General features: G+C 38.9%; 1 protein-coding gene across 4 annotated transcripts in view; it reads left to right on the top strand.

The window, feature by feature from the left end:
* The first annotated feature begins 2,491 nt into the window (after positions 1-2,491).
* The window catches only part of tcf7 (transcription factor 7), a 90,872-nt gene continuing 70,115 nt past the window's right edge, over positions 2,492-23,248 (top strand). For all 4 annotated transcript variants that reach the window (XM_088088216.1, XM_088088215.1, XM_088088214.1 and 1 more), the window contains exons 1-3: positions 2,492-2,958; positions 3,251-3,320; positions 5,298-5,404. In XM_088088216.1, the coding sequence (XP_087944342.1) occupies positions 2,776-2,958; positions 3,251-3,320; positions 5,298-5,404 (360 nt within the window). In that variant the 5' untranslated portion in view covers positions 2,492-2,775. The remainder of the gene's footprint in view (positions 2,959-3,250; positions 3,321-5,297; positions 5,405-23,248) is intronic.

Raw genomic sequence — 23,248 nt, 5'->3', positions numbered from 1 at the left:
CTGATAGGATCCACTGTCTTCATCACCTCAGCCTACACAGACAGCCCTATCTTTGGTAAAACACAACACACAAAGTGAAAGTCAAGTCTCTGCATCACCTTTATACAGTAGCAGAAATGTAGCATGTTGTCAAATGAAAACCTTTTATGCAAATGCTAATGCACAATGCATAGATTTGCGGTTTATTGCCTCACATGTTTATTGCAAGACACAGGTCACCAAACAATCTTCCATGCAGCATACTTAATATTTATATTTATAAATATTTCATGTACGTGTGCTTATATTACACTGGCAATGTATGATTATGAAATAAAAGCATTAAAATGCAGGTTGTAAAGGTAAAAAAAGTTTTATTTTTTACGTTTATTTATTGTTTATCTGTATAAGGACAAGTATGGACCGGTGCTGCATACCAAAGAGTTTAGTTTGTATTAGCAGTCTCTACATGGATCTTGCAAACTGAGGATGCATTTGATTTGAGTGTATTTGATAAAAAGGAATCCATGATTTGCCAATTTAATCTTTTAACAATAAATAATTTTGCATCTTTAAATCACAGTGTAGGTTCTGGAGTATGTGACCAGATTCAGATGGAGAAGCATGCAGGGAAACCTGGACATGGAAACAACATAGAAAATACTGAACTGGCTCCCCATTAGAGGAGAACAATCTCCTCCCCACATCTAAATGTGTTAAAAAAAAAAAGTTTTATCTCCTCAAAGTGGAGATAATTTGATTTTAAACTAGTTGATGACAAAAAAGGTACAGATTCTGTGCAAACTTTGCTTTAGAATTATTGCTGTGCTCCAGAATAATGAGATAGTGATCATCATTTCAGTATTGTAAATAAGACATTTTATCAGAGTAAAACAGAATAAACAAGAAAAATGAGAAATAATCCACAGTGGAGGACTCACTTCCTTTATTTAAAATAACAAAGTTCAAATAAAGTTGGCTTGGAAACCAGAAGGTCACCAGTCCATGTCCCCTTATGTACTAAGTATAGAGTGTGGACTGACACCTGCAGGGGTGCCAGGTCACACCCTAGGTACTGCCAAGATGCCCTTAAGCAAGGCAACCCCCAAACTACTTCAGGGGCGTAATATTATGACTCACCTTGCGTTACCCCTCTGCCGTAATTGCATGTGTGTGTTCTGTGGAATTAGAGGGATATATTTCATTTCAATTTTATTTATTTATTCATTATTTTTAACATGTAAAAGAAAATAGAGAAATATTTATACAAACAAGCAGACAAACAAAAAAAAGTAATATTTACAGACAATGAAAACATAAAGGAAAATGAAATGGTCAAACACGATGATTTCAATGAATTCAATAAGGAGTGAGAAGTAATTGCTTATATAAACACATTAATTTAAACCTATTCTCTAATTAACACACACACACACGCGCGCACACACACACACACACACACACACACACACACATATATATATCCAAATTTTAATATCTACAGTTTACATTATTTTTGACACAAAAAAGAGGAAGATGAACAAGGGGGAAAAAATCAAGTAGGGTTGCAACAATACATAGGTTAATTTATGCTGTGACATGGAAGGTGACAATTATCATACCATTAACATTTGCTTGTCTTGGGGAAAAAATGCAACTGGACAGAAAATTTCAAATTTATTTTTCTTATATATTTTTCAGAAGGTAGAAGGTAAAAGGTAAAATTATTTTAAGTCTTAATTAAAGTGATAAAACTACGGTCAGTTCTGACTGATAATAATAATAACAATTCTGTAACACCATGATACTGTGAAACTGTGACATTTTATGGGATGGTTATCATATTGTAAATATCTCATACCATTACTAATCTTATTTTTACATGCAGGTTTTATTATGTTCATATGTCTTCTATGTCTTTTCATGTGAGGCACTAATTTATTTGTTGTAAAGCACATTGGGCTGCATTTCTTGTATGAAAGGTGCTATACAAATAAAGGTATTATTATTATTATTATTATTATTATTATCATCATCATTATTATTATTACCATTGCAACCTTATGTGAAAGTCACATTTCATCTGCTGACTGCATTAAGTGGATTTTGTAGATTGTCAAATAAAGAAATTCATATCAAACTAAAATCAACACATTAATAAATGCACTTAGTTACTGTCCACCACTGGATAAAATAATTGTTTCTTGAAACCAGAACACACAAATGTAATCAGCTGTCCTGATCACAATATATTGAGTAAAACTACATTTTACCTGCAGCAACTTCATCTGCACTGCTGCCTTATTTGAGAAAATTTATTTGACTAAAGTGAAGTTTTTTCGGTGGCAAAACGCAGCAGCTCTCTGCAGTCAGGGGACCGTGGATGGTGTGAACACGCCCCTGGAAGTCATGAATAATGCCCCGTTCAGCTGAGCTCAGGGAGGTGATGTCTCTTTAAGAGGCTCAGCCCTCTTGCCGAAACAATCGTTACAACCCCCCAACAAGTCATCGGACCTGTCAATCATCCGGTCGGCGCTCTTTGATGTCGGTACTCCTCGCCTTGTCTTGGGCTCAAATGAGCTGTTTGCTGTTGTAGGGAAACATTAGTCCTCTACCAACCAGCCAGCCGGGGGACGACACATCTCAACTTTTTCCCTGTATGTGGTGGGGCTTTCTACACTTTGAAGGCGCCCCACAGCGAGGAGTTTTAACAGAAAACTCTCTAAATTATTTTCTTTATTTTTACTTTTTTTGGTTATTTGTAAGTGTACAACATCGCAAAGGGAGGTGGGAGACATGCCTCAGCTCAGCAGCGGCGGCGGGGACGACCTGGGAGCGAATGATGAGATGATAGCGTTCAAAGACGAAGGGGAGCAAGAGGAGAAAATTCAAGAAAACGCATTCACGGAGAGAGACCTGGCCGACCTTAAGTCCTCCCTGGTGAACGAGTCGGAAATAAATCAAAGTCCGAGCGCAGCGGTAGGTGGCACGGAGTGTGTGAGTGGATACAACACGGAAAAGAGAGTGTGGGAACGCTTGTTTTATGTTGCACGCTGCTGACAAGCTGTTGAATGAAACAAAAAAAGGGTTTCAGTAAAAATGTCCAGGCTGCTAGAGGTTTGTTACAGGGACAGAGACATCGTAGTAGAACAAAAACACACCTGAAAGTATGCTAAGGTTGTTGTTAAGCCTTCCTTGACACTCTTAAACACTTGTTTGCTCGTTTTCGTGACTTTTTTGGGAGTGTGTGACCCTGTGTTGTCCCTTCCAGGCGGTCAGACGGGGACATCAGGGCGAGCAGAGAGGCTTCCCAGAAAAACACCGGGAGCATCTCGACGGAGGTAAGTAAGAAACATTTACACAGTCATGCGGTTTGAGTGACCACTAATATCCTAGAAAACAGCTGAGAAGCCCCCCCCCCGAAAAACTGTGTCAAAGTGAGGAGTATTTTGGTCACGAGGACACGTGTTGCAGCATTAAAACCAACTTCAAAGAGTTGTGTTCAGGTGTACGCTGCAAAAGATGTCCATCATGTCTGCAACTCTACTTTATCTGTCAGATCTATCACTTTGGTGGTGGTGTTAGGGGGTTTCTTTTGTTTTTGCATAGGAAGACATTCAATTAGAGACTTTAAATGTCCATTTTATTAAATTTTTAGTGAAATTTAGACTCTGGAAGTCTCTTGGCTTCAAATGCAATGTCATTAGGATGAGATAATTTAACTCTTTTCTCAGCTTGAAACCAACATTTTCAAGATATCCAGAGTGATCTTACCTGTGCTCATTTATAGCCTATTTATACATTTTATGACTGCAACTGTATGAGATTTTAACGGTATGATAACTGTCTCTAATGATATCGTGGCATTACAGTAATATTCGCTATTATCAGTTACAGTGACCCTTAAATAAGTGTAACAGAGGGTTTTTTGTTCTTGAATAAACATTTTATTACTACAATTAAATTTGTAAACCTTTGTAAAAATGGAAAAGTTTTCCTATTTAAAATAGCTATAATAAATGTGAGATTCTCTGTTTAGATGTGTTTTTTCCCCTCCAATACTGCAGATAAGTGAACGTGTATATATATATCATGATGTACCTTGAAACCGGTATACAGTTTTCCCCCATAAAGGGTTGTTTTTGGGGAGGTTTTCTATCGGCTGTGAGTGTCCAAGGACAGAGGGATGTCGTATGCTTAGAGCCATCTGATGTAAATTGTGATAATGGGCTTTATGAATAGAATTTACTTGATTTCACCCTAATACATTTTTAGATTTACAGCATCTTTTAGACTCAACCCTTGACATTTTTTGCAGTGTAGCTTTTGCCAGACAAAAGTGGGGTCAACCAGGGTCCTTGAGAGGTTTATTTTTTCTTCTTACCACCCAAAAAGAACAGAGCAATTTCACTTTCCCTCCCTGGTAGAGGGCACATTTAGAGTATGTATACATGGTCGTTTTAATTACAGGCGTCACTGTAGGCTGTACTCAAGTTAAGCAACTCACTCCAGTCGTTTCTAAAAGAAAAAAAACGTCCTCATATTGTGCTCCTTTGTGCACAATGTTCATCTAATGTGGATTTGCGGTTTCAGATGTTTGGAAAAAGTGAAACCCACAGAAGATGATTTAAGCGCTCTGAATAATTATGCTTGCGCGATTGGATTATTTCATTTTCTGTTACCTTTGGTTACAGCCACGTTGAAAGTTTTGTCTCCGCCAATGACAAGGGATTAGTCTGTAACAGGAAAAAAAGAGTTAAGTGTTTGTGTCTGTGTTTAATACAGGCCGGGTTGTTACAGCTGACCCACAAAGAGGTCTGTGATGCTTAATATGGCTGGTGGTGAGAGATAAATTAACACATAGGCTACAGGAGTTCACGCCTCTCAGGCTAGGTGACGCTTGTAACGCTTTTGTCTCGAGTATTGTAGTCTGTGCTCACACGAGGATACAACATGTAGTAACTAGAACACTTGTAAAGTTGACCTACTTTGTATGCACGTTTATTTTGGATGTCAGGGTTTTCTTTTTATTTCGGGTTACAGGGTTAGATCTTATAAGAGCATTTTGGGAGTAAGTACTAGTACTATTATTTTAGTCTTTATAGGGTGTGTATGTTGTTTTATCAAAGCAGCTTTTATAATAATTTAACATTTAAACTGATACCACACTGATATCCATACACATAGAGAGCAAATCAAAATATTTTACTCAGAAAATTAAGATAACAACTTCTACAAACTGGTATTATAAAAAGTGCAATTTAAACATTCCTGAATTTACTGAGTGTGTAACTTTTGTTTGTGTTTCTTCATGTCAGTGTCGAAGCAGCAAGATGGAGGCATGTACAAGTCGCCGACGTATCCGGGGTATCCGTTCCTAATGCTGCCTGACCCCTACCTCCCCAACAGCTCCGTTTCTCCATCCGTAAGTCCATCTCTGTTTTGATTCTCCTGCTGGCTTCAGTGCACTGGCCACTGTTGTTATACCAATGGTTTCTTTTGTCAGTAGCTGAGGGCAGTCTGACATTCTCATGTTTACAGACTCCACTGCAAGTTTGTGCACTGCAGCTACTATTTGTATTTTTTTGGTATCAAGTCCAAACACTGAGGGGCACATGGCTTTGTGCTTTCGGGGGGCACTTTTTAATAATATTCAACGTTGGTGATCATACCCTTCCCATAGAATTGCAGACAAAAAAAGAAGAAACACAGAAACATACACCAAGGGATGGAAATGTTCTGAATCTGGTGGTCACTGGCTAGTATTTACAGTTTTTTGGCTGAAGCAAATAGTTCCTCAGTAACCAGAATTTAATGGTGTCAAACAGGGATGGTATGGTGATTTTTTTTAGTCCTTTTAGATATAGGCATAGACACGTCTTTTGGGAATTTCTGCATAATTTGCATGTAATTTGTTGTGCATCTGGTCTTGCAAATTTGTAAACGTTCACTTATATCGCCCTGAAATCAGTGGTGTCAATCCCTGTGAGATGCATTTGCAAACTATTGCGTCAAATATATTTTACACCATTTTCTTCTCACAAGTATATTATTTTTTAAGTTATTATATATTTTTATTATGTAGGATTATTTTTTAATTTATTGTATATATTTTTTAACTCAATGTGCAGATTTTTTAATGACTCCTTTGTGAAGAAATCAACTTTTCTGAGAAGTTTGAATTATTAGCAGATTTAAGTTATGCTTCTTTAAGCCATTTGTGATTGAAATTTAGAATGACCACATGATGCGCACCTCTGTCAATTAAGCCCAGAAAACACCTCCCAAAACTGCTGTTTTATTTCAGTGCTTGAATGTGCCTCTAGTTTATTATAGCGTAGGTCGTTCTAGGTTTAAAAGAGGTACCGTCAGATCACAGTCACAGCACTGCAAATCAGTCACAAACTTATGAGCTCTGATTTGCCTTTGAACTGTGATGTTTTCCGCCTAACTGCCTTATGAAATAAAACGCTACTTAAAACATGCTCTCCCCGATGAGTGCTGCAGCCTCGTGAGGGAGAGCAGAAAAAGAGCTTGTTTTTGTTTACGCCTGTGCTGAACTTGGAATCTGATTGATGTCGTCATCGTGAAGCGTTTCACATGACGCTTCCCATCTGTTTGTGCTGTGCGTGAATGACAAGAGGTTTGTTGCTGCCTTAATAGCTGTTCTGAGTATTAAACCACTAAAACAAACATCAGAAAGACTTGTGGAAGGATTTCAAGTATGCAGTATCACTCATCCAGCCAGACAGCCCTAAAAAATTAATCATAAAATCCCTTCAAGACACCCATAAGAACCAATATCCATGGATAGGCTGACTAATTGCACCAAACATGAGCGGTTGTGCCTAATTCATTTTTCACGTGCTGTGTAATCCTGTTGTCTGAATTAACCCCCTGCTCTTGCAGACAAGACGTTGCTAAACAGCAGAGACGCATGTTTGCATGAGATCACAAGTACTTCAGGCTGATCTGACACGAGGCACATTGAATTAGGAATCTGCTGTATCACAAAATCTACTTCATGGCCAGAAAATGTGATTTTCTAGAGTGTTTTGCCCCCTTGTCTCTTTCAACGTATGGGTCAAGATCCAGTCACGGGAAAATTTAAATGGGTCATTGAAGGGTCAACAAAAAAGATGACAGACTGTCTTCTTATAAAATAATCCTCTAAAATAAAAATACCTCAAGCTCCAAACGCTAAAAAAAGATTTTTCAAGCACTAGTTTATGGGAAAATGAACTTTCATTTTTTACATCATGGCATCTTTGAAAGTTACTTGATTGCTCCACCACAGTTGTACAGCATAAGGTGTAATAATTGTTGTCAAAAGAAGCATCAGTGTAAATTTAGGGAACCCTATTTAAGCCCTCACTTTGACTTAAAATTTCTTACTGCTCCACCTCTAGCTTGACTTTGAACTGCCAGATATGAACTGTTGGTATCATCTTACAGTCTTTTTACTGTGTTTTTATCATTTGAAGGAAGTTCTTTACAATATAGTGGCTTTCTATTGTTTTGGTCTCAGTTCTTCACTTAAAAGTTTGTTAATCACAACCGGATGCTGTGATTGACAATATAATTTGAATGAACTCCTGGTAAGACAGAGCATATTTGTATTTCCTTAAACATCTTCATACTCTTCTTTGCATAACACGGCACATCCGGCATCGTGCTAGACAAACACGGTGAGCAAGCGTGATGGTATGTGTCGCTCACTGATGTGTCTTGCCTTCTCTCACCGTCCTCTCGCGATCTTCTCTTCTCTTTCTCCAACCCTGAGTGCCAACCGCAAAGCCTTGCAGAGATTGTTTTTGTTGAGGGGTGGGGTAGGGGGGATTATTGGTGGCATGATAAAGAGCACTTTCTTTCCGTGTGTCTTCGAGACTCCACACAATGCTCACTTGTTGCTGCTTCCCTTGTAATTAGCCCGCTGGTTGCGAGGCGGTAGCGGCGTATCAGGCCCCGTCTACCTGCCACTTGAAAGGGCTGAGCATAGTGGTTTAGAGGGGTTGGGGGGTTCGGGGGGAGGTGATGATTATGGATGGAAGAGATGGATCGGAAACTATAGGTCTGCTGTGAGAAAAAAGGGCTGTTTGGTGTTTTCTTTGCGTTGTGGTGTTAATGTAGAACAAAAGGCACGTAACGTCTCTGTCTGTGTGTTACCATGTTGGACTGCTGTCCTTCTGTCTCTGTCTTAACATTTCACCTCTCATGCTAGTTTCTTATTATGTTGGCAATTCTAGGAAGTGAAGTAGCTCGCCAATTATGTTTTTGAGTAATCGTTTACTTTGTTAAATGTCAGATATTATTAATGATTTCCCAGAGCCCAAGGCGACGCCTTCAGATTAGTTTTTTTATCAGTCAAGCAGTAGAAAACCCAAAGATATTCCATGTAATGATGATGTAAAAAGCAGCAAAACCTCACATTCATGGAGGTCAAAGCAGATTTATCAGAATTTGTCAGTCAATCCATCAATCGACAAATTGTTACAACATTAACAGTAAGTTTTATTGGGCCTCCTTGTTCAATTTACCTGTCCCGTGACGAGAACATGTGCTCCAACACTCAAACTGATATTTTACTACCTGCCATTCAGATTAATAAAAGTGAAAAAAATAAATATAGATTTAATTTGGCCAGTCATGTCTGGATTTGATTTGAAGCTATTATGTATTTTTATTAGATATTTTTATTCTGTTTCCAGCTGAAATAATAAGTTTGTGAATTTATGAATGGTAGAAACACTTTTTAAAGAAAAATCACTAAACATTCTGTGATTCCAGCATCTCCTGTGTGAGGATTTGCTAATTTTCTTTGTTTCATATCATTGTAAATTAAAATATCTTTGTGTTTTGGACTTTTGCACAAAGCAAGACAACTGAAATGTACTTTTGGCTCTGAGAATTTATTTTATTATCCAAGAAAACAACCTGTAGATTAATTGATGGTAAAATTAGTTGCAGCCCTAATTCTGTTGCTTCCTCTTCCTTTGGAAACAAGGAAAATCATCCTTTGTAGTCCAAAATTGTAAATTATTTTTGCAGCCAGTTTGCTGAGAAGCAGTGACGGTAATCTTCTATAAATCAGTGGGAGGCTGACTGCATTTACCAGCTAAGATGAACAAAGAACAATTCTCAAAACCTTTGTGTGTTCCTGTAAACTGCTTTAAACTGTTGAACTCATTGTGAGAGCATCAGCTGAATGACTGAAAGTCAGATATAAATTGTATTATTTGTCTGTGTGTATCTTCCCCTTCCCTCCCTTGGGTACACCATGTGGGTTTATCTCTGCTTGTACAAGACTAATCTAATAATTCCATATTTCTTTCAAATTATTCTATATTTGCTTCTTCACGCCTTTTGAATAAGAACCAAGGACGTAAAACGTTTGTCTCGACCGTCAGGGGTCACATTGCATCTCACAGAACAGGAGCACAAAGAAAAAAAAATTCCCAGGGCTGTTTTGTTCTGAAAAGATTAACATATTATTGTCTGTGTTCACCCGAACCAGATTGTTGGAAACAGACAAAAAGACGGATAAATCACACTCCTTATTATTCTGGTATTAATGTTAACATCTCATGTAAAAGCTTCTAATCTCTGCAGCTGTAAAGCGTATTCTGTCCTTATCCCATTCAGCAATAATACTGCTATTACAGCATTTCATGGGACATTTCACTGTTGTTACATTAATGTAGATATCAGCTGTCCTTTCAGAGGAAGTGGCCAAAGAAGGAGATTTGTGGGAATCAGAGATATGACTAAACTCCCTCAGCTTGTTGTCTTTGGATAAAGCTTTATCTCTAGCGAGTAAGACGGTGCACTTTATGTGTGTTGGCTGTTTAAGTTCATTACACTAAATAATTTGTATGTATATAATGTTTTGGCATGTTTTCTGTGTGTCTTCATCTGCATGTTTTCTCCTCAAGTTTGTTGCCGCAGGCTGGTGTTTGTATCCAGGGTTCATGGTGTGTTTTGTGTGCTAATGTTTGCTGTATGGTGTTTGTGTGTGTAGCCAGATTTTGTGGATGCAGTTAGTGTGTGTTAGACATTCGCTGGCTGTGTGTATAATGCTGTGGATTACCAACAGACAGTGTTTTTCAAGGGATCATAAGTCTTTTGTCGTCTCGAGGAGTCAAACCCCAGCGGAAGGGAGATTGTCAATAAAAACGGAGAATTTTCCTCTCTTCAGCATTCTCCCATCTTTCCCCTAACTCACTTTAATATTTGTCTTTTCCACCTACACATCTCTTTTCTTTCATGTGCTGCCTTCATCATCAGCTGGTTTTCAGGATCTGTTTCCCAAATTCAACTGTCACTCTTTGAGATAACTTTGTGGTGTCTATAAAAAAGGATCTAGATGGAAAGGCAGTTTTAATTTGAGTTAAATGCGTGATGAGTTTAAAAAAAATCACACTTAACCTGGAGGACCTGGTTGTCGGGAAGGATCCACTCCTGAAGTGTTTTTGAGCAACTTGCTGAATCTCTTCTAGCTCAGGAAGAGCTGCTGTGACACAGAGCAATTAAATATGTCATTGCTTGATTATTGTTGTAAAGCAGTTTTCATAGAACATGGACAGAGAATTAGTAAATACAAGAAGGAGTAGAGAAAATTAATGATTTGCTGGGAGAGGAGAGATGGACAACAGAGCCTGTAATAGCTCTGCATGACACAGGAGTTTGGTTATGTGTTGTTTCTGTGTTGTGGTCTGTTTGCATAGATAACCACTTAATATCAATCTTTTGGCCATGCCTTTGAATAAAGGTCTTTGCACTTACTCAGATGAGTAAGAGCAGTGTTTCCCCTAAAATGTCTGATATTAGTGTGCGGTGTTGGTCATTAACAGAGATGGAGGGGGCACTACTGCGTTTGTGTGCAAAGGCTCAGGCTGCACATCGCCGCGCATCGACTGTGTGACTACAGCCAGTGGACATCTAGCACAAACATTCTGCTCCTGTGTGAGAGGAAATAACTCTTTATTACAGCAGGTGGCGGTAGTCTATATTTATCATTAAAAAAAGACAATCACATCCCAAAGCTGAATTAATAATAACAACACCAAGTTACGAATCCATTTCTGCGAAAGAGCTCAATGACTAAAAAATACTAATACCTAATACAGAAGGTTTATTCAGTCTCAGGGCTTCTTTGCTTTTCCATTTCTCTTCTCATGCACTGAGCTGAACTACCAATCAGAGTGATTTTATTCACCGACAGGCTCCCTTCAACATGCTAAATTGACCAGATAAAAGCCAACCAAGGCAGACTAGTGCTAGTGGTCACCGACAGCCAACATAGAACGACCGCTGGCCGTCAGCTTGTTGCGTCAGGGCCCTAACAGGCTAAATTTGATAAAATAATAATTCTTGTAACATTCCTCTCTTGCAGTATTTGAAGCTGATAGAAAAGTGCATAAAAATATACTGATGTACCAGAGAAACGTACCAACAGAGTTGAAAGTTGGCAGCTGGCTTCCATAACTTAAGCTCGACCTCCTGTAGCTGCTTCACAGTAAAAGCGTTGGTAGAACACTTTTTATGCAAAGCATCACATTGACTCTACTGTTGCTGCAGTGGCCTTCAGCTCTGGTTGCAGTACAAATGACAGTGGGTAAGAAACCAGCCAGGGTCCAGTATGTTCGATTAAATTAAGAGCAGAAATAAAGAAATAAAAGAAGTCACATTGCGTGACTGTTTATGGAGATTGGTGGGTGCTTGGTCGAAAGTGGTGGGTGGCCAGCCCCTTAGACCAAAAGAAGGGGCTGTTTTTATTAAGTGGCCAGTGAGTCACACATAAGGCGTGGTGGGTGGTTATATTTTGAGTATTAAGACAAGATTTTAATCAATGATCTGTACCAACTATCCTTTTATGAGCTCAGCTATATGTCCACTAGTAATTGTGAAAGAAGCACAAATTTTTGTTTGTAGAGTGAAGTTTTCATTTAGAGCAGCGCAACATATTTTATTGAATGCAGATTTTGACTGTGAAAGTCTTAAAGAGACAATAACTGTAGGTTTTTTATTTTTATTTTTTGGACACTTTCTTGTTGAACTGAGAGATGGTCAGCTGTTTGGAGATCATTGTCAGAAAATTGATTAACAATTAAACGTAGCATCTGATATTTGGCTACATGCAGTTTTCTGTCACTGTCAGAGAGGCTGTGAAACTCTCTGTGATGTGGAAGCTGTGGTCACACGAAGACGTCAACAAGCTCAGAAGACAGCACGCCGCTCTGAAACACTTTCCCGCTCACTGTACCTGGACACTGACTGGATTATAAGGGCTTACTGTATTAACCCGTTGGGTAAACAGTATTTTGTTTGTTTTAATGCTGTTTGACAGTGAGTAAATGTAGTCACTGGAATTTACAAGCTGGTGTTTAACAGCTCAGCGTGCAGTGTCATTGTCTTGTTTGGGGGAATTTCCTGCTCATTTGACATTTCATTTCACAGACTAAAATTGAAAATTGACAGGAAGACTTGCAGAGAGGCAGTTTACATGTTTGGGAAAGGTGGGGTGAAACTTCGTCATTTCTTGGACTCACAGCTGCAGCGTGTTTTAGAAATTTAGAAGTATCTTAGTTTTCAAAATGTCCCTCATTGCTTTCTCTAAGCCAAACCAGAATTTCCAAATCACACAAAGAAATACCAGTTTGATTATATTCACCTACTTTAAGTAACAGCTTCTTTGTCTTCTTTAAGTTATTATTTGGGGGGGTTGTAAAGTTTCATGTCTGTAAACTTTTTCATACACCGCCTCCTCATATGTGTATCCATTCAGAAATCAGCTGCTGTTTCTAACAAGCTCCCCTCCCCGTCCTCTTCTCCTCCTCCTTGTATCTCCCAAATAATACAAAGTCGATCCTCCAAGATCAAGGGAATGGCATGTGTGTGTGCAAGTCTCTAGGATCTTGCCACTTCCTTGTTTCCTATTGTATCGTGGTGCTGACAGGGGGGTTGTTCAGCCAGCCCCTAGTCCCTTGGTAAACAATGGCAGCAACACAGGCTGAGGCCTCCCTAATCCCCCCTTCATACAGACCCAGGGGCTGGGATGAGCGGCGCAGGGCCTCCCTGCCTCTGACTGGCTACGATAAGGACCCCGCTGCTCAGATTTAAGAGGCCTAAAAGAAAAGCAGCTTTCACTAGAAGGCAGCAAAAGCTCGGGTTGGATGCAAATCTTGCATTTCCTAATGTTTTTTTGAGGACCTTTTAAATAAATACTGATACATATATCAAGACCTCAGAAGTTTAAACTTACATCTATGTCACCTTTTGTGTGTTGTTGTCAAAGTGAAAATTATTTTACAAGCTTTTAATGTTGGATGTTTCAGATGTGCAGGGCTGCTATGGGATGGAATAACTGGCAGAGTCTTAACTTGTCATTGTTGCGATGTATGTAAGTGCAAGATTATGGTTGTATGAAGTTTAAGATTATTGAGTGCAATAAGGTTGGTGATTGGACAGCAAATCTCCATGACTGCTCTCAGCCAAAAAAAATCCCTTTTCTTTGTATTAAGATTATAGAGAACTTTCCCCACTCACACCACATATAATATTTTAATTTCTGTCTCCTTTTGTGTTTATTATATTAATAGAGAAAACTATTAGGCCACAATAGGCTTTTTAAACCTGCAGAAATAAAAGCAATGTTCAGTAATTTTATGAGGTGTAGGTCTGCACCCAAGGCAGTAATTATAATATATATTGAGAAGGGGGTGAGTGCCCCCGTTAATATTCAGATATGCTTAACACCCCACCCAAACACACTCACATACACATGTTGATTTAAAAAATGCTATGCTACACCAGGCAACCATGCGGCGTTGTCTGAAACAATCATTTGAAAATGTTGTCAGGATCCAAAAATAAACTTTACAAATTGCTATTGTACTATATAGCCTTACTTGCGTATTATAAACAATACCAAAATATTTTGTGGGGCCCCAAGACCCTATGTCTGACCTGACAGCAAGCAGATTTTGTTTCAATATTGATTCCACGGCTTTAGCCTTGGCTGCAGCAACAAATACAGTCCATAATTCATTTAGTTATTATCTTGATTATATGACATTTTTTTGGTCTATAAAATATCATAGAATTAGGGTCAGATATTAATTTCAGTTTCCTAGAAGCAAGGTGGCATCTTCAAATGTCTTGTTCTGTTGGATCACTAGCAGTCAAAAACCAAGTTTTAGATATTCAGCTCACTATCTAGAATACAAATAACATCCACAAATATTCACAGTTGAGAAGAAGTAAGCAGTAACTGTTTTTCTCTCATTTTGCTTAAAAAATAACATAAACCATTAATAAACAAGCAAGTCTGTTGAAGAATCGATTAATGGACAAATTTCAGCTCTTACCAGGAGTAAAAAGCCAATCCTCTGATGTCTACATTTAACCAACATTGTGTCAATGAGAAAAGACATGAAAAGTCACTGAACTGTTATTATTATATGTCTGTGTGTGTGTGTGTGTGTGTGTGTGTGTGTGTGTGTGTGTGTGTGTGTGTGTGTGTGTGTGTGTGTGTGTGTGTGTGTGTGTGTGTGTGTGTGTGTGTGTGTGTGTGTGTGTGTGTGTGGAGACAGTCTCAGGTAGACTGAGGCCCCACGCTGCTTCAAAGAGGCACCGGAAATATGAGCACGAGATCAAAATAGATGTGGATGAAGACAGATAAATAGACTGTAAAGAAGGGGGGGTAGAGAGGTAAAGAGAGCATTATAGAGGGAGGGGAAAGGGATGGGGGAAGATTAAAATACAAATGACCATAAGAGCGTCCTCATCGGCCTGTTGGCTTTGAAGTAGTGGGCTGTGAAGGCACCTAAAGAGAAACTGTTCAGAGGACTATTTCAAGAGGCGGAAATGTTTAAAAGAATATCAGAAGAAGGGGAAAAAAACCCCTTCAGATGGCCCCGAGGTGTTTATACCTGTAATTATTCATCCACTTATTTCTTTCCGGCGCAGAGGGAAGGTGGGACGGGGGAAAACTGAAGAGCAGTAAAAGACAGGTGTTGGCGAAGGAAGTGTGGCTTTGTTTGATTGATATTATGTTTGTTTTTCTTCTTTTTTTAAAAAAATATAAATTCAGACACATTCGTACAAACAAAATCTTTTGTGTTTGACCCTTTTAGTTACACAAACTGTCTCTGAGGAGAACATCAGACTAATTGTGATGCCTTGCTGCAGTTGGTGTGGAAAATAAGAGAAAAAGTGGTTGAGACGGTTGGTAACCTCATGTGGTGTTTAGTGGAAGTGTCTCTCTAAATTAAGACCACATTTCCCATAATTCCTCCCACGCTTCCTGTCACCAAGAGGATGCTAGAGGTCAAACATGTTGGAGGAAGGTTTTTTTCCGTCTGCCTTTCACTTTTGTCACCATAGGCTTTTGAAATACACTTTTGAGATTTGAGCGTGATTTTAGTGGCCATATTCCATTTTCATGCTGTAAAGGAATATCCTGTTGTGTTGTAAAGCAACATGGCAAACCTGGTGTTAAGGTACATGCAGTTGAGACACAATTCAAACTATGATTTTAGATAAATATTCAAAGGAATACTTAACCCCTAAATAACCATTTGAATATTGATTACTCACCCTGTGTTAGTTACAATTTCACATGCCTAGAAGGTGACAAAAACAACACAAAAACTACAAAGAATAATTGAAGTCTTAGAGGTTTCAAATTAAACACCAGAAGAACTATATCAAATCAGCCATTTGAAAACTCATACACAACCCATGCAGTATAATCCAAGTCTAATTTATCTCATTTATTATTTTTCCATGCTCAGAATCTCCCAAACAGACAGCCCTGCCCGTTGGGAAAGTGAACAGAAAGTGAAATTTACGGCTTCCTTGAAAATCAGATTCCATTGACAAAAACAGTAATTTTGCCTCACTGAACATGGGAGATCTGCTAACTGATTGAGGTCAACTGCTGCCTCAATCAGTTAGTTTGTTTGTGCTATTGTGTAACTTTGGTGAATCCGAACTAACTCTTAAAATTACCAAATTCACGCAATAACACAAACAAACAAACAATCAAGGCAGTGGTAGACCAGCAACTCCTATGTTCGGTAAGGTAAAATTACTGTTTATGACAATGGAGTCCGACTTTAAAAATGGCATAGGAAAGTTTTTTTCCTTCAGTTTCCCCATTGTAAATATCTTTAGTTTTGGGAAGTTTTACCATACTACTTCATAAATAGGACTTGGATTATTCTGCACAAGTTGTGCGAGAGTTTGTAAATGGATGTTTTGATTGATTTCTGCTGCTGTTAAATGTGGACCCCTATGACTTAAGTTTATCAACACTTTTTCTCAATTTTTGTTTTCTTTATTGACTAAAGGCATGTGAGAGTTGTCTTCACAAATTCAACATGGGGTGAGTAATTGATATACAAATAGTCATTTGGGGCGTGAAGCATTCCTTTACCTCATTAATGAAGTAGGATTACTAAATTTTCTGGCTCCAGTTTTCAGATGTTATGATTTGCTGCTCTACAGCACAACCTGAGGTAACTGGAAAACAAACATTTTCCACTGCCTTTCACTGAAACACAGAGGTGAAGGTCACAGGGATTTTTTAAATCTTGTTTTACTTTCATGAAAGTAAAAGGGAGAGACAGAAACAGAGGAAGACAGAGGACAAGTTTCGACTCTTTGTTTAGGCTCCAATGTTTGTCTGTTAGGTCTTCATAAGGAGTGTGTGTGTGTGTGTGTGTTTGTGTGTGTGTGAGGGAGAGGGAGAGAGAGAGAGTTGTGATGTTGCACCCAGGTGAGTCATTGGCCTGTGGAGCGAAACCATACTGAGTTTCTCCTGTGTTGCTGTTTACAGAGCGAACTGTCTGGGCCTCCCAGATGTTTCAGCTTGTAGTTAATCAATGACAGCATTGTCTTCTTTCACACACCAGTGGGGAAACAAAATACCCACAGATATATACTCGTTGATACTGCACAGATCGTCTGGTGATCATTTTAAAATATTAAAACAATGGCAACGTAATCACTCGGAGATCGTCTGGGTTTCTGGATTGAATGGCTGCCAGATTATGAGACCTAGAGATCTTATCCGTGCTGTTTTTCAACTCCTGATGGCCAGGTTTAGACTTACAGATCTCTATCTTATGCTTGGCGCAAGGCGGCGCACAGCGTAGAGCAAGTCATTGTAAGTGTCAGACCGGCGCCCAAGTCCTTGAAATAACAACTGTACCTGCGCCCATATGTGCGCCCCTGGGCGTGTCCGTTTTCAAGTGAGTCGTGGTCGGATTGCTATTTTGAGGCAACGGGAAGCAAATGCGCCATTAACCAAATAAAAGCTGGTCTGAAGACAAAGGCACAGTTTGTTTCCTGCTACTTTAAGGGCGGATTATTCGGATAACAAGATGCGCCTGCATGCGGTTCAGATGTTTAGATAAATCAGGTGGAACATCACAATACAGCCCTCAAAGTTGGAGCATTCTTTGTGGCATGTTGTGTGTTGCACAACATTGATATGCGTCATGGATGTCTCATGGATATAAATGAGGGCAAATTACAGGATGTATGAAGGCGTGAGGCCAGTTAACCCAAATATGCCAGCAGCAACACGCGCACTGAGAGATCAGATGGCTCCTCCCGTTTCTGCTTGATTTTTACGCTTAGCGGCGAGCTTCGTTTACCCCTCCTCTTCACATCACTGCACACGTTTCTGCATTGTAAGGCCACTCTGGAGGTTCCAAAAAAAAATGGAACCTGCACCGCCACGCCTTCTCATGCCTGCTTTACCTCTGCTGCTTTGGGTGGATATCTGCTACCTGGCAAACTGTATCTCCTCGCACGCCTTCACCTCACGCACAAGCAGATCGGTTTCTTCAGCAGAACACCTCTCACATCTGTAATTCGCCAAATCCGTCATTTAGATCTCAGTCCACAAATTCCTGGTGCACCTGGCTTTTAAAGGGAATGGGAGCAACCCCTCTGCACCATGCCCATTAGACAATGCCCTTTAGATCATCTAAACAGGTCCCATACTTTCTTTGTTTGTGATGCTGCCTTAACAAAAAATGAAAACTAAGGTGAAGCTTCATGCAGAAAGTTTGCTGAACATTTACTGCAGCATAGTAATAGCACCTCAACATAACTGATCTCTTTTGTGTACAACTTTAGTTAAAACAAGTGCAAAACAGAGAACTTTATACTTGCACATGGCAATATAGAGAATATATAGTGCGGAGCATGCAGTACCACAAACTATAAGCAGATCCCATTTAATTATTATTGAAAGAGGGACTTTTTGATATATCATATGGCCTTTGGTATTTCCAAGTTAAATTCAATTGATTTGGACCGTAATGTGTCTGTTTTTAATATAAAGAATATACTGTATGCATTCTAAAGTTATCTTTTCTTATCTTAAAACTTTACAGAGTGTTAAGAAACACCTCATCATTCATAATAAATGGGTGTTTACAACTGCATAAATCTGCTTAAAAAGAACCAGCACGTAACTGGACATTTAAAAATGACTTGTGCACATACAGACACACATCACAAAGTTTGAAATTTAGTGGGCCTCAACCTGTAAACATGTTAAATATCTCCTCCCTCTTGTGACCGTGTGCAGTGAGGAGTTTTAAAGTACATTTTGAATTAACGTCTGCAACCATCAGCCTGTCAGCTCGCCTGTAAAAAGCCTCAGTGAGCCTCAATTGGGAAGCATTTACTGACATGGTAAACAACAATTTCCCACTACTTTTTATCATGCATTGGTCTTTTTTTTTTTAGAGGTGTGTAAATAGATTAACACAAAAGATTCTCATGTATGCGCCTGCAGATGTACTGAGTTTTGTTAATGAAGAGTAAGGAACATTTACAATAGAAAAAAAAATGAGGAAAAAAACCCCAATATATTGACATAGTCGTCACACCATGCCCGGATGCATTGAGCACCTGTCTGCATAAACTGAGACTAAATCCATGCAGCACTCTTCTCTGTTTTCCCCCTTATTACACACAGCACTTTCATTTGCAGTTAAATCTAAAGTTTATCTCTGTTTAATCCCTTCTCTGAAACTGCACTCATGCAGTTAGAAACCTGCAGCATCTGTATTTGTTTTCTTTCAAACACTGATGTCAGTGGGGAATCCAACTCCAGACAGGTTTGCAGTTGGTTTCACGTTAAATTGGGTGATATTGAGGTGAGTTCTCTGCTGGTTTCAGTTAGAGTGAGAGAGAGTTATGGGGTTTTTTTTTTAGAAATCATGTGACCTATGGGAATTAAAGTGTTGTTTCATTTCCTCTTCATTACTGTCAATAATCAGACTGTTGAGCAGTTTCACAAAACAGTCACTACCTCTCTAGATTATTAGAGGTTTACACTCTAAATATAATTTAAAAAATCTCAGTTTAAGTAACCAGGAATTGTCCTTGATGAGCTGTGTATTACATAATTAAACTGATTTGCACTTAATTGAATCTACAGATCTACATAAACATTAGATAATTTGATAAATATCCAAGATTTAATTAAAAAAAACCTTTGCCAAATTCTCTGCTATGCAGAGTCAAAGCTATAAAATGACCCCATTTGAGGTCAGCACAGAGACAGAGTTCAGATTTAGCTTCACACTGGGTGAAAATTCAAAAATGTAACTTTGGTCATGAGGCCTTATCTCTGCTTATACATTCAGCAAGCTGTTATGACTTGCATAATGCAAGGCTGCTCTGGAGGAAGTTAAGAAAACATGTGAGATGGCAGAGACGCTAAATATATTTCTTATAACCAAACATGCACTTTATTCGCTTTAACATGTCACTTCAAACTGTACCTGACATATTTGTCTGCTAAATCAGCTCATATTAAATGTTTGCATAAGTCAGTTACCTCGACTCATGTTGACTCTCCCACACACGATGTGCTAGCGTTTCTACTGTTTGCAAACACAGTCAGTGTGACGACCATATGTGATCATACATGACAGTTTGCCATGTGTTCTCCCTCTTTCATCTGTCCCTGTAAGGAAATTTACAACCTGTTTACACTCTCCCACTGAGAGATGGTGTGTGTGTGTGTGTGTGTGTGTGTGTGTGTGTGTGTGTGTGTGTGTGTGTGTGTGTGTGTGTGTGTGTGTGTGTGTGTGTGTGTGTGTGCGTTCGTTCCTAGAGTGAGTGTAACTAACTCCACATCTTGTTGTGTGTGTTTTGAGTGAGGATGTGGTACAGGATGGTACTTTGATACTTGCAAGTGCTTGTCTACGTGTGTTGTTGGTGGGTACTTCTTGTTCTTATTCCTGTTCCAACAGTGAGATGTGACATAAGCAGTGTTTCCAATAACTTTTTATATGCACATTTTGAAGTATTGCATTAGAAAATCAAAAAGGGAACGGCAAAATTTTAAAACGTTTCAATTGTGCAAGAAAGTTTTTATACCTACTTGATGTGTTTTTTTGCCTTATTTGAGAAAGAATTAATGATGAGCAGGTGACCCATGTACAAAGGCCACGTCCTTGCTGCAGCGGCCGCAGGTTTGATTTGATTCCAACCTGTGGCTCTTTGCTGCATGTCATCCCTTCTCTTGCTCCCTTTTTCATGCTATCAGCTGTCTTATCACAAAGGCAAAAGCCAAACAAAAAAATAATCTTTAAAAAAGAACTTGCACCGTTGAAACAAAAGTCCTGAAGACCTTTTCCTACTTTTCACCCAAAAGAAGAGTTGAGACTGTTCAGTGATTTTCTAACCTGCGGCTATGTTCTAAGTCATTCCTAAATTGTTAAACTACTGCTTCAATCCATGCAAATGAATACAAACACACCTAGCACCAGGAAGAATGCTTAATAACTTAACTACTAGGGATGTAACAATGCATCATGAGGCAGTTAAAAGCTTCCTCAAGTAAGAAAGAAATAAAGGCGAGAAGACAACAGAAACATTGCATATATTGCAAAAGGGTGTTGAACTACACAAATAGTTACTAACATGATGACAACTAACATGATGCAGCATGAGAGCCGACACCATATTAATGACCTCCAGTCGGCCCCGCCTATGCACGTTACTCCTTACCTACAACTACACAGCCAACCCACAGTGACAAGCGCATTTGCAAACCTGTTAGCCCAAATGAGTACAAGAGCCAAAGAGAGTGCCCAACTTAAAACTCACGAGTGGAAAACGGCTCACTTAGTTCTTCAAACTCGCCCTCTCTGCTTTCCCCTCTAGCAAAAGCAAACCTTTCCACACCAGCCACTTCTTATGAAAGGGTTTTTTTTGAAACCCTTTCAAACATTGTGAATGTCCAGAAATGCATTAATTGCATAGTTTGTGTTTTGCGTTCATACCCTACCTGAGAAATAATAAGGGATTCTTTAATTTGATATAGAAGAGAGATAATAGAGATATTAAGTATCTCAGTATTTAAGTATCAGTATCTTCTATATATTTTTGTTTGAAATAATTACTAATATGATATAACATTTTTCTGTAATCTAATTTTGTATAAGAAAAAATTTCGAGAAATCAGATTGTGAGCCCAGTATCGTGAATCGTATCGAATTGTGAGTTGAGTGAATCGTTACATACCTATTAATTACATTAATCATTTTTTAGATAAATGCAAGATCTTCATATCATCTAGCCCTGCAGTGACATTTGGTGTGCTTATGGGTCTTGTTGTTAAACTTTTACCATGTTTCATTCGACTGGCTTGTTAGTTAATGATCTGAGTGACGCGGTAACCAACTGAGTGGTTTACCTGACCGCTGACTCAACAGAAAAGAAAAATATTTGCAATTACCATCATCATGTGTTTTTTAGTGTAAATAAACATCCACATTCTCTGTGTTGATGTTAGTAATTGATAATGTCCTGTGATGACTTTTCCTTCCACTACCAAATCATCTCAGCCTCCAGACCTCAGCCTCTACAGCCGACCTTTATTATCATTTTAATACGCACTTTATTAAAATAGTGTTCATAAAAATAGTCGACAAAATGAAACTCAAACCCCGTCCTCCTCCTCCGCCCCTCTCCACCCCGTGCCCGTGGCTCTGCCCAGACCAGCTGGAGCCTCCGCAGCCGCATGAAGCAGCCCAGCACACATGGCTGTGATCACACGCGTGCGCACACACACACACACACACACACACACACACACACACACACACACACACACACACACACACACACACGCAGGAACAGAAGTCTAATCCTCCCTCATATGATACTCATCTGCTGAGGGAAGGAAGCAACCTCCGCCTTCATGCGCTATATATGCACATTTGACATGTAAATACACACACAAAAGTCCAGCAGACCACTAATACCGTGCTTACAAACATAAACTGAAATGACACACTCACGTTAACTACACAGAAGAAATGTAGAGCACATACCCTCATCCTCACTCACACACAGTAGTATAAGCTGTCTTCACCTCCTTCCCCTTCATGCTCACTGACACACTAACATATATCATGTGCTCACAAAACACAGCAGCAGTTTAACACTCAGTGTGCACTGTCAAAAAAAGAGGCAGGGACAATGAATCATGTTTTATTCTTTTTCTTGTTTCTCTGGTGTAGTTAATTGATTAATTTATTTTGTATGCATATTTAATGTCGCAAAGGTTTCTTATCAATGATGTTCTTTTTTCACAATACATTTAGCAGGCAAAGTACTTGTAATGCATTGGTATAAGATATGTAACAAGTGAGACAGGAAATGCAGCAATGTCTCAGCAAAAAAACTACTGCTTTTCATGACATTATCCCTGGTAGAAACACAGTGACGGGTCTGGTATTAATAGCTGAGACACATTGATTTAAAAGTCCTGTATGTCCAATACTGCAACACTAGCTACAACAACCTAATACAACTGGAGACATCAGACCGTTACACCCAACTTTAACCCTATCAGTGGTGGTTTTAGAAACCTTAATCTTGGAAAACCTTAACCTTTTTGCAAAATTGTGTCATCTAATTCTATGTGTCTCTTGTTTGTTCTTCTTACCTAAAAATAACACAAACCTACATCTTATCATCAGCTTCCCTATTTGTCCCATTTTCAGTATTTAGTATTTTGTTTTTCCCTTCATCATCTCCTAAAGTTTTTTAGCCAGCGCTCTCTTCCTGTTTCATGCTGTAAAGCAGATTTCCCACAAGAGTCGTTTATGCCAAGCGTGTCAGTGACTGTGACATTAGTTTTAAAGCCGTTTATATTACTGATGTTAAAATGACTACGCTTTGCCATCAATGGACAGCACAGAAGGAGTGAAATGAGTCCCAGGTG

This window comes from Plectropomus leopardus, chromosome 15 (assembly GCF_026936395.1).
Source record: "Plectropomus leopardus strain MGB_pleo_1.0 chromosome 15, ASM2693639v1, whole genome shotgun sequence".
NCBI lineage: Eukaryota > Metazoa > Chordata > Actinopteri > Perciformes > Serranidae > Plectropomus > Plectropomus leopardus.
The sequence above is the reverse complement of the archived record's forward strand: the minus strand, read 5'-3'. Positions and strand labels throughout refer to the sequence as shown.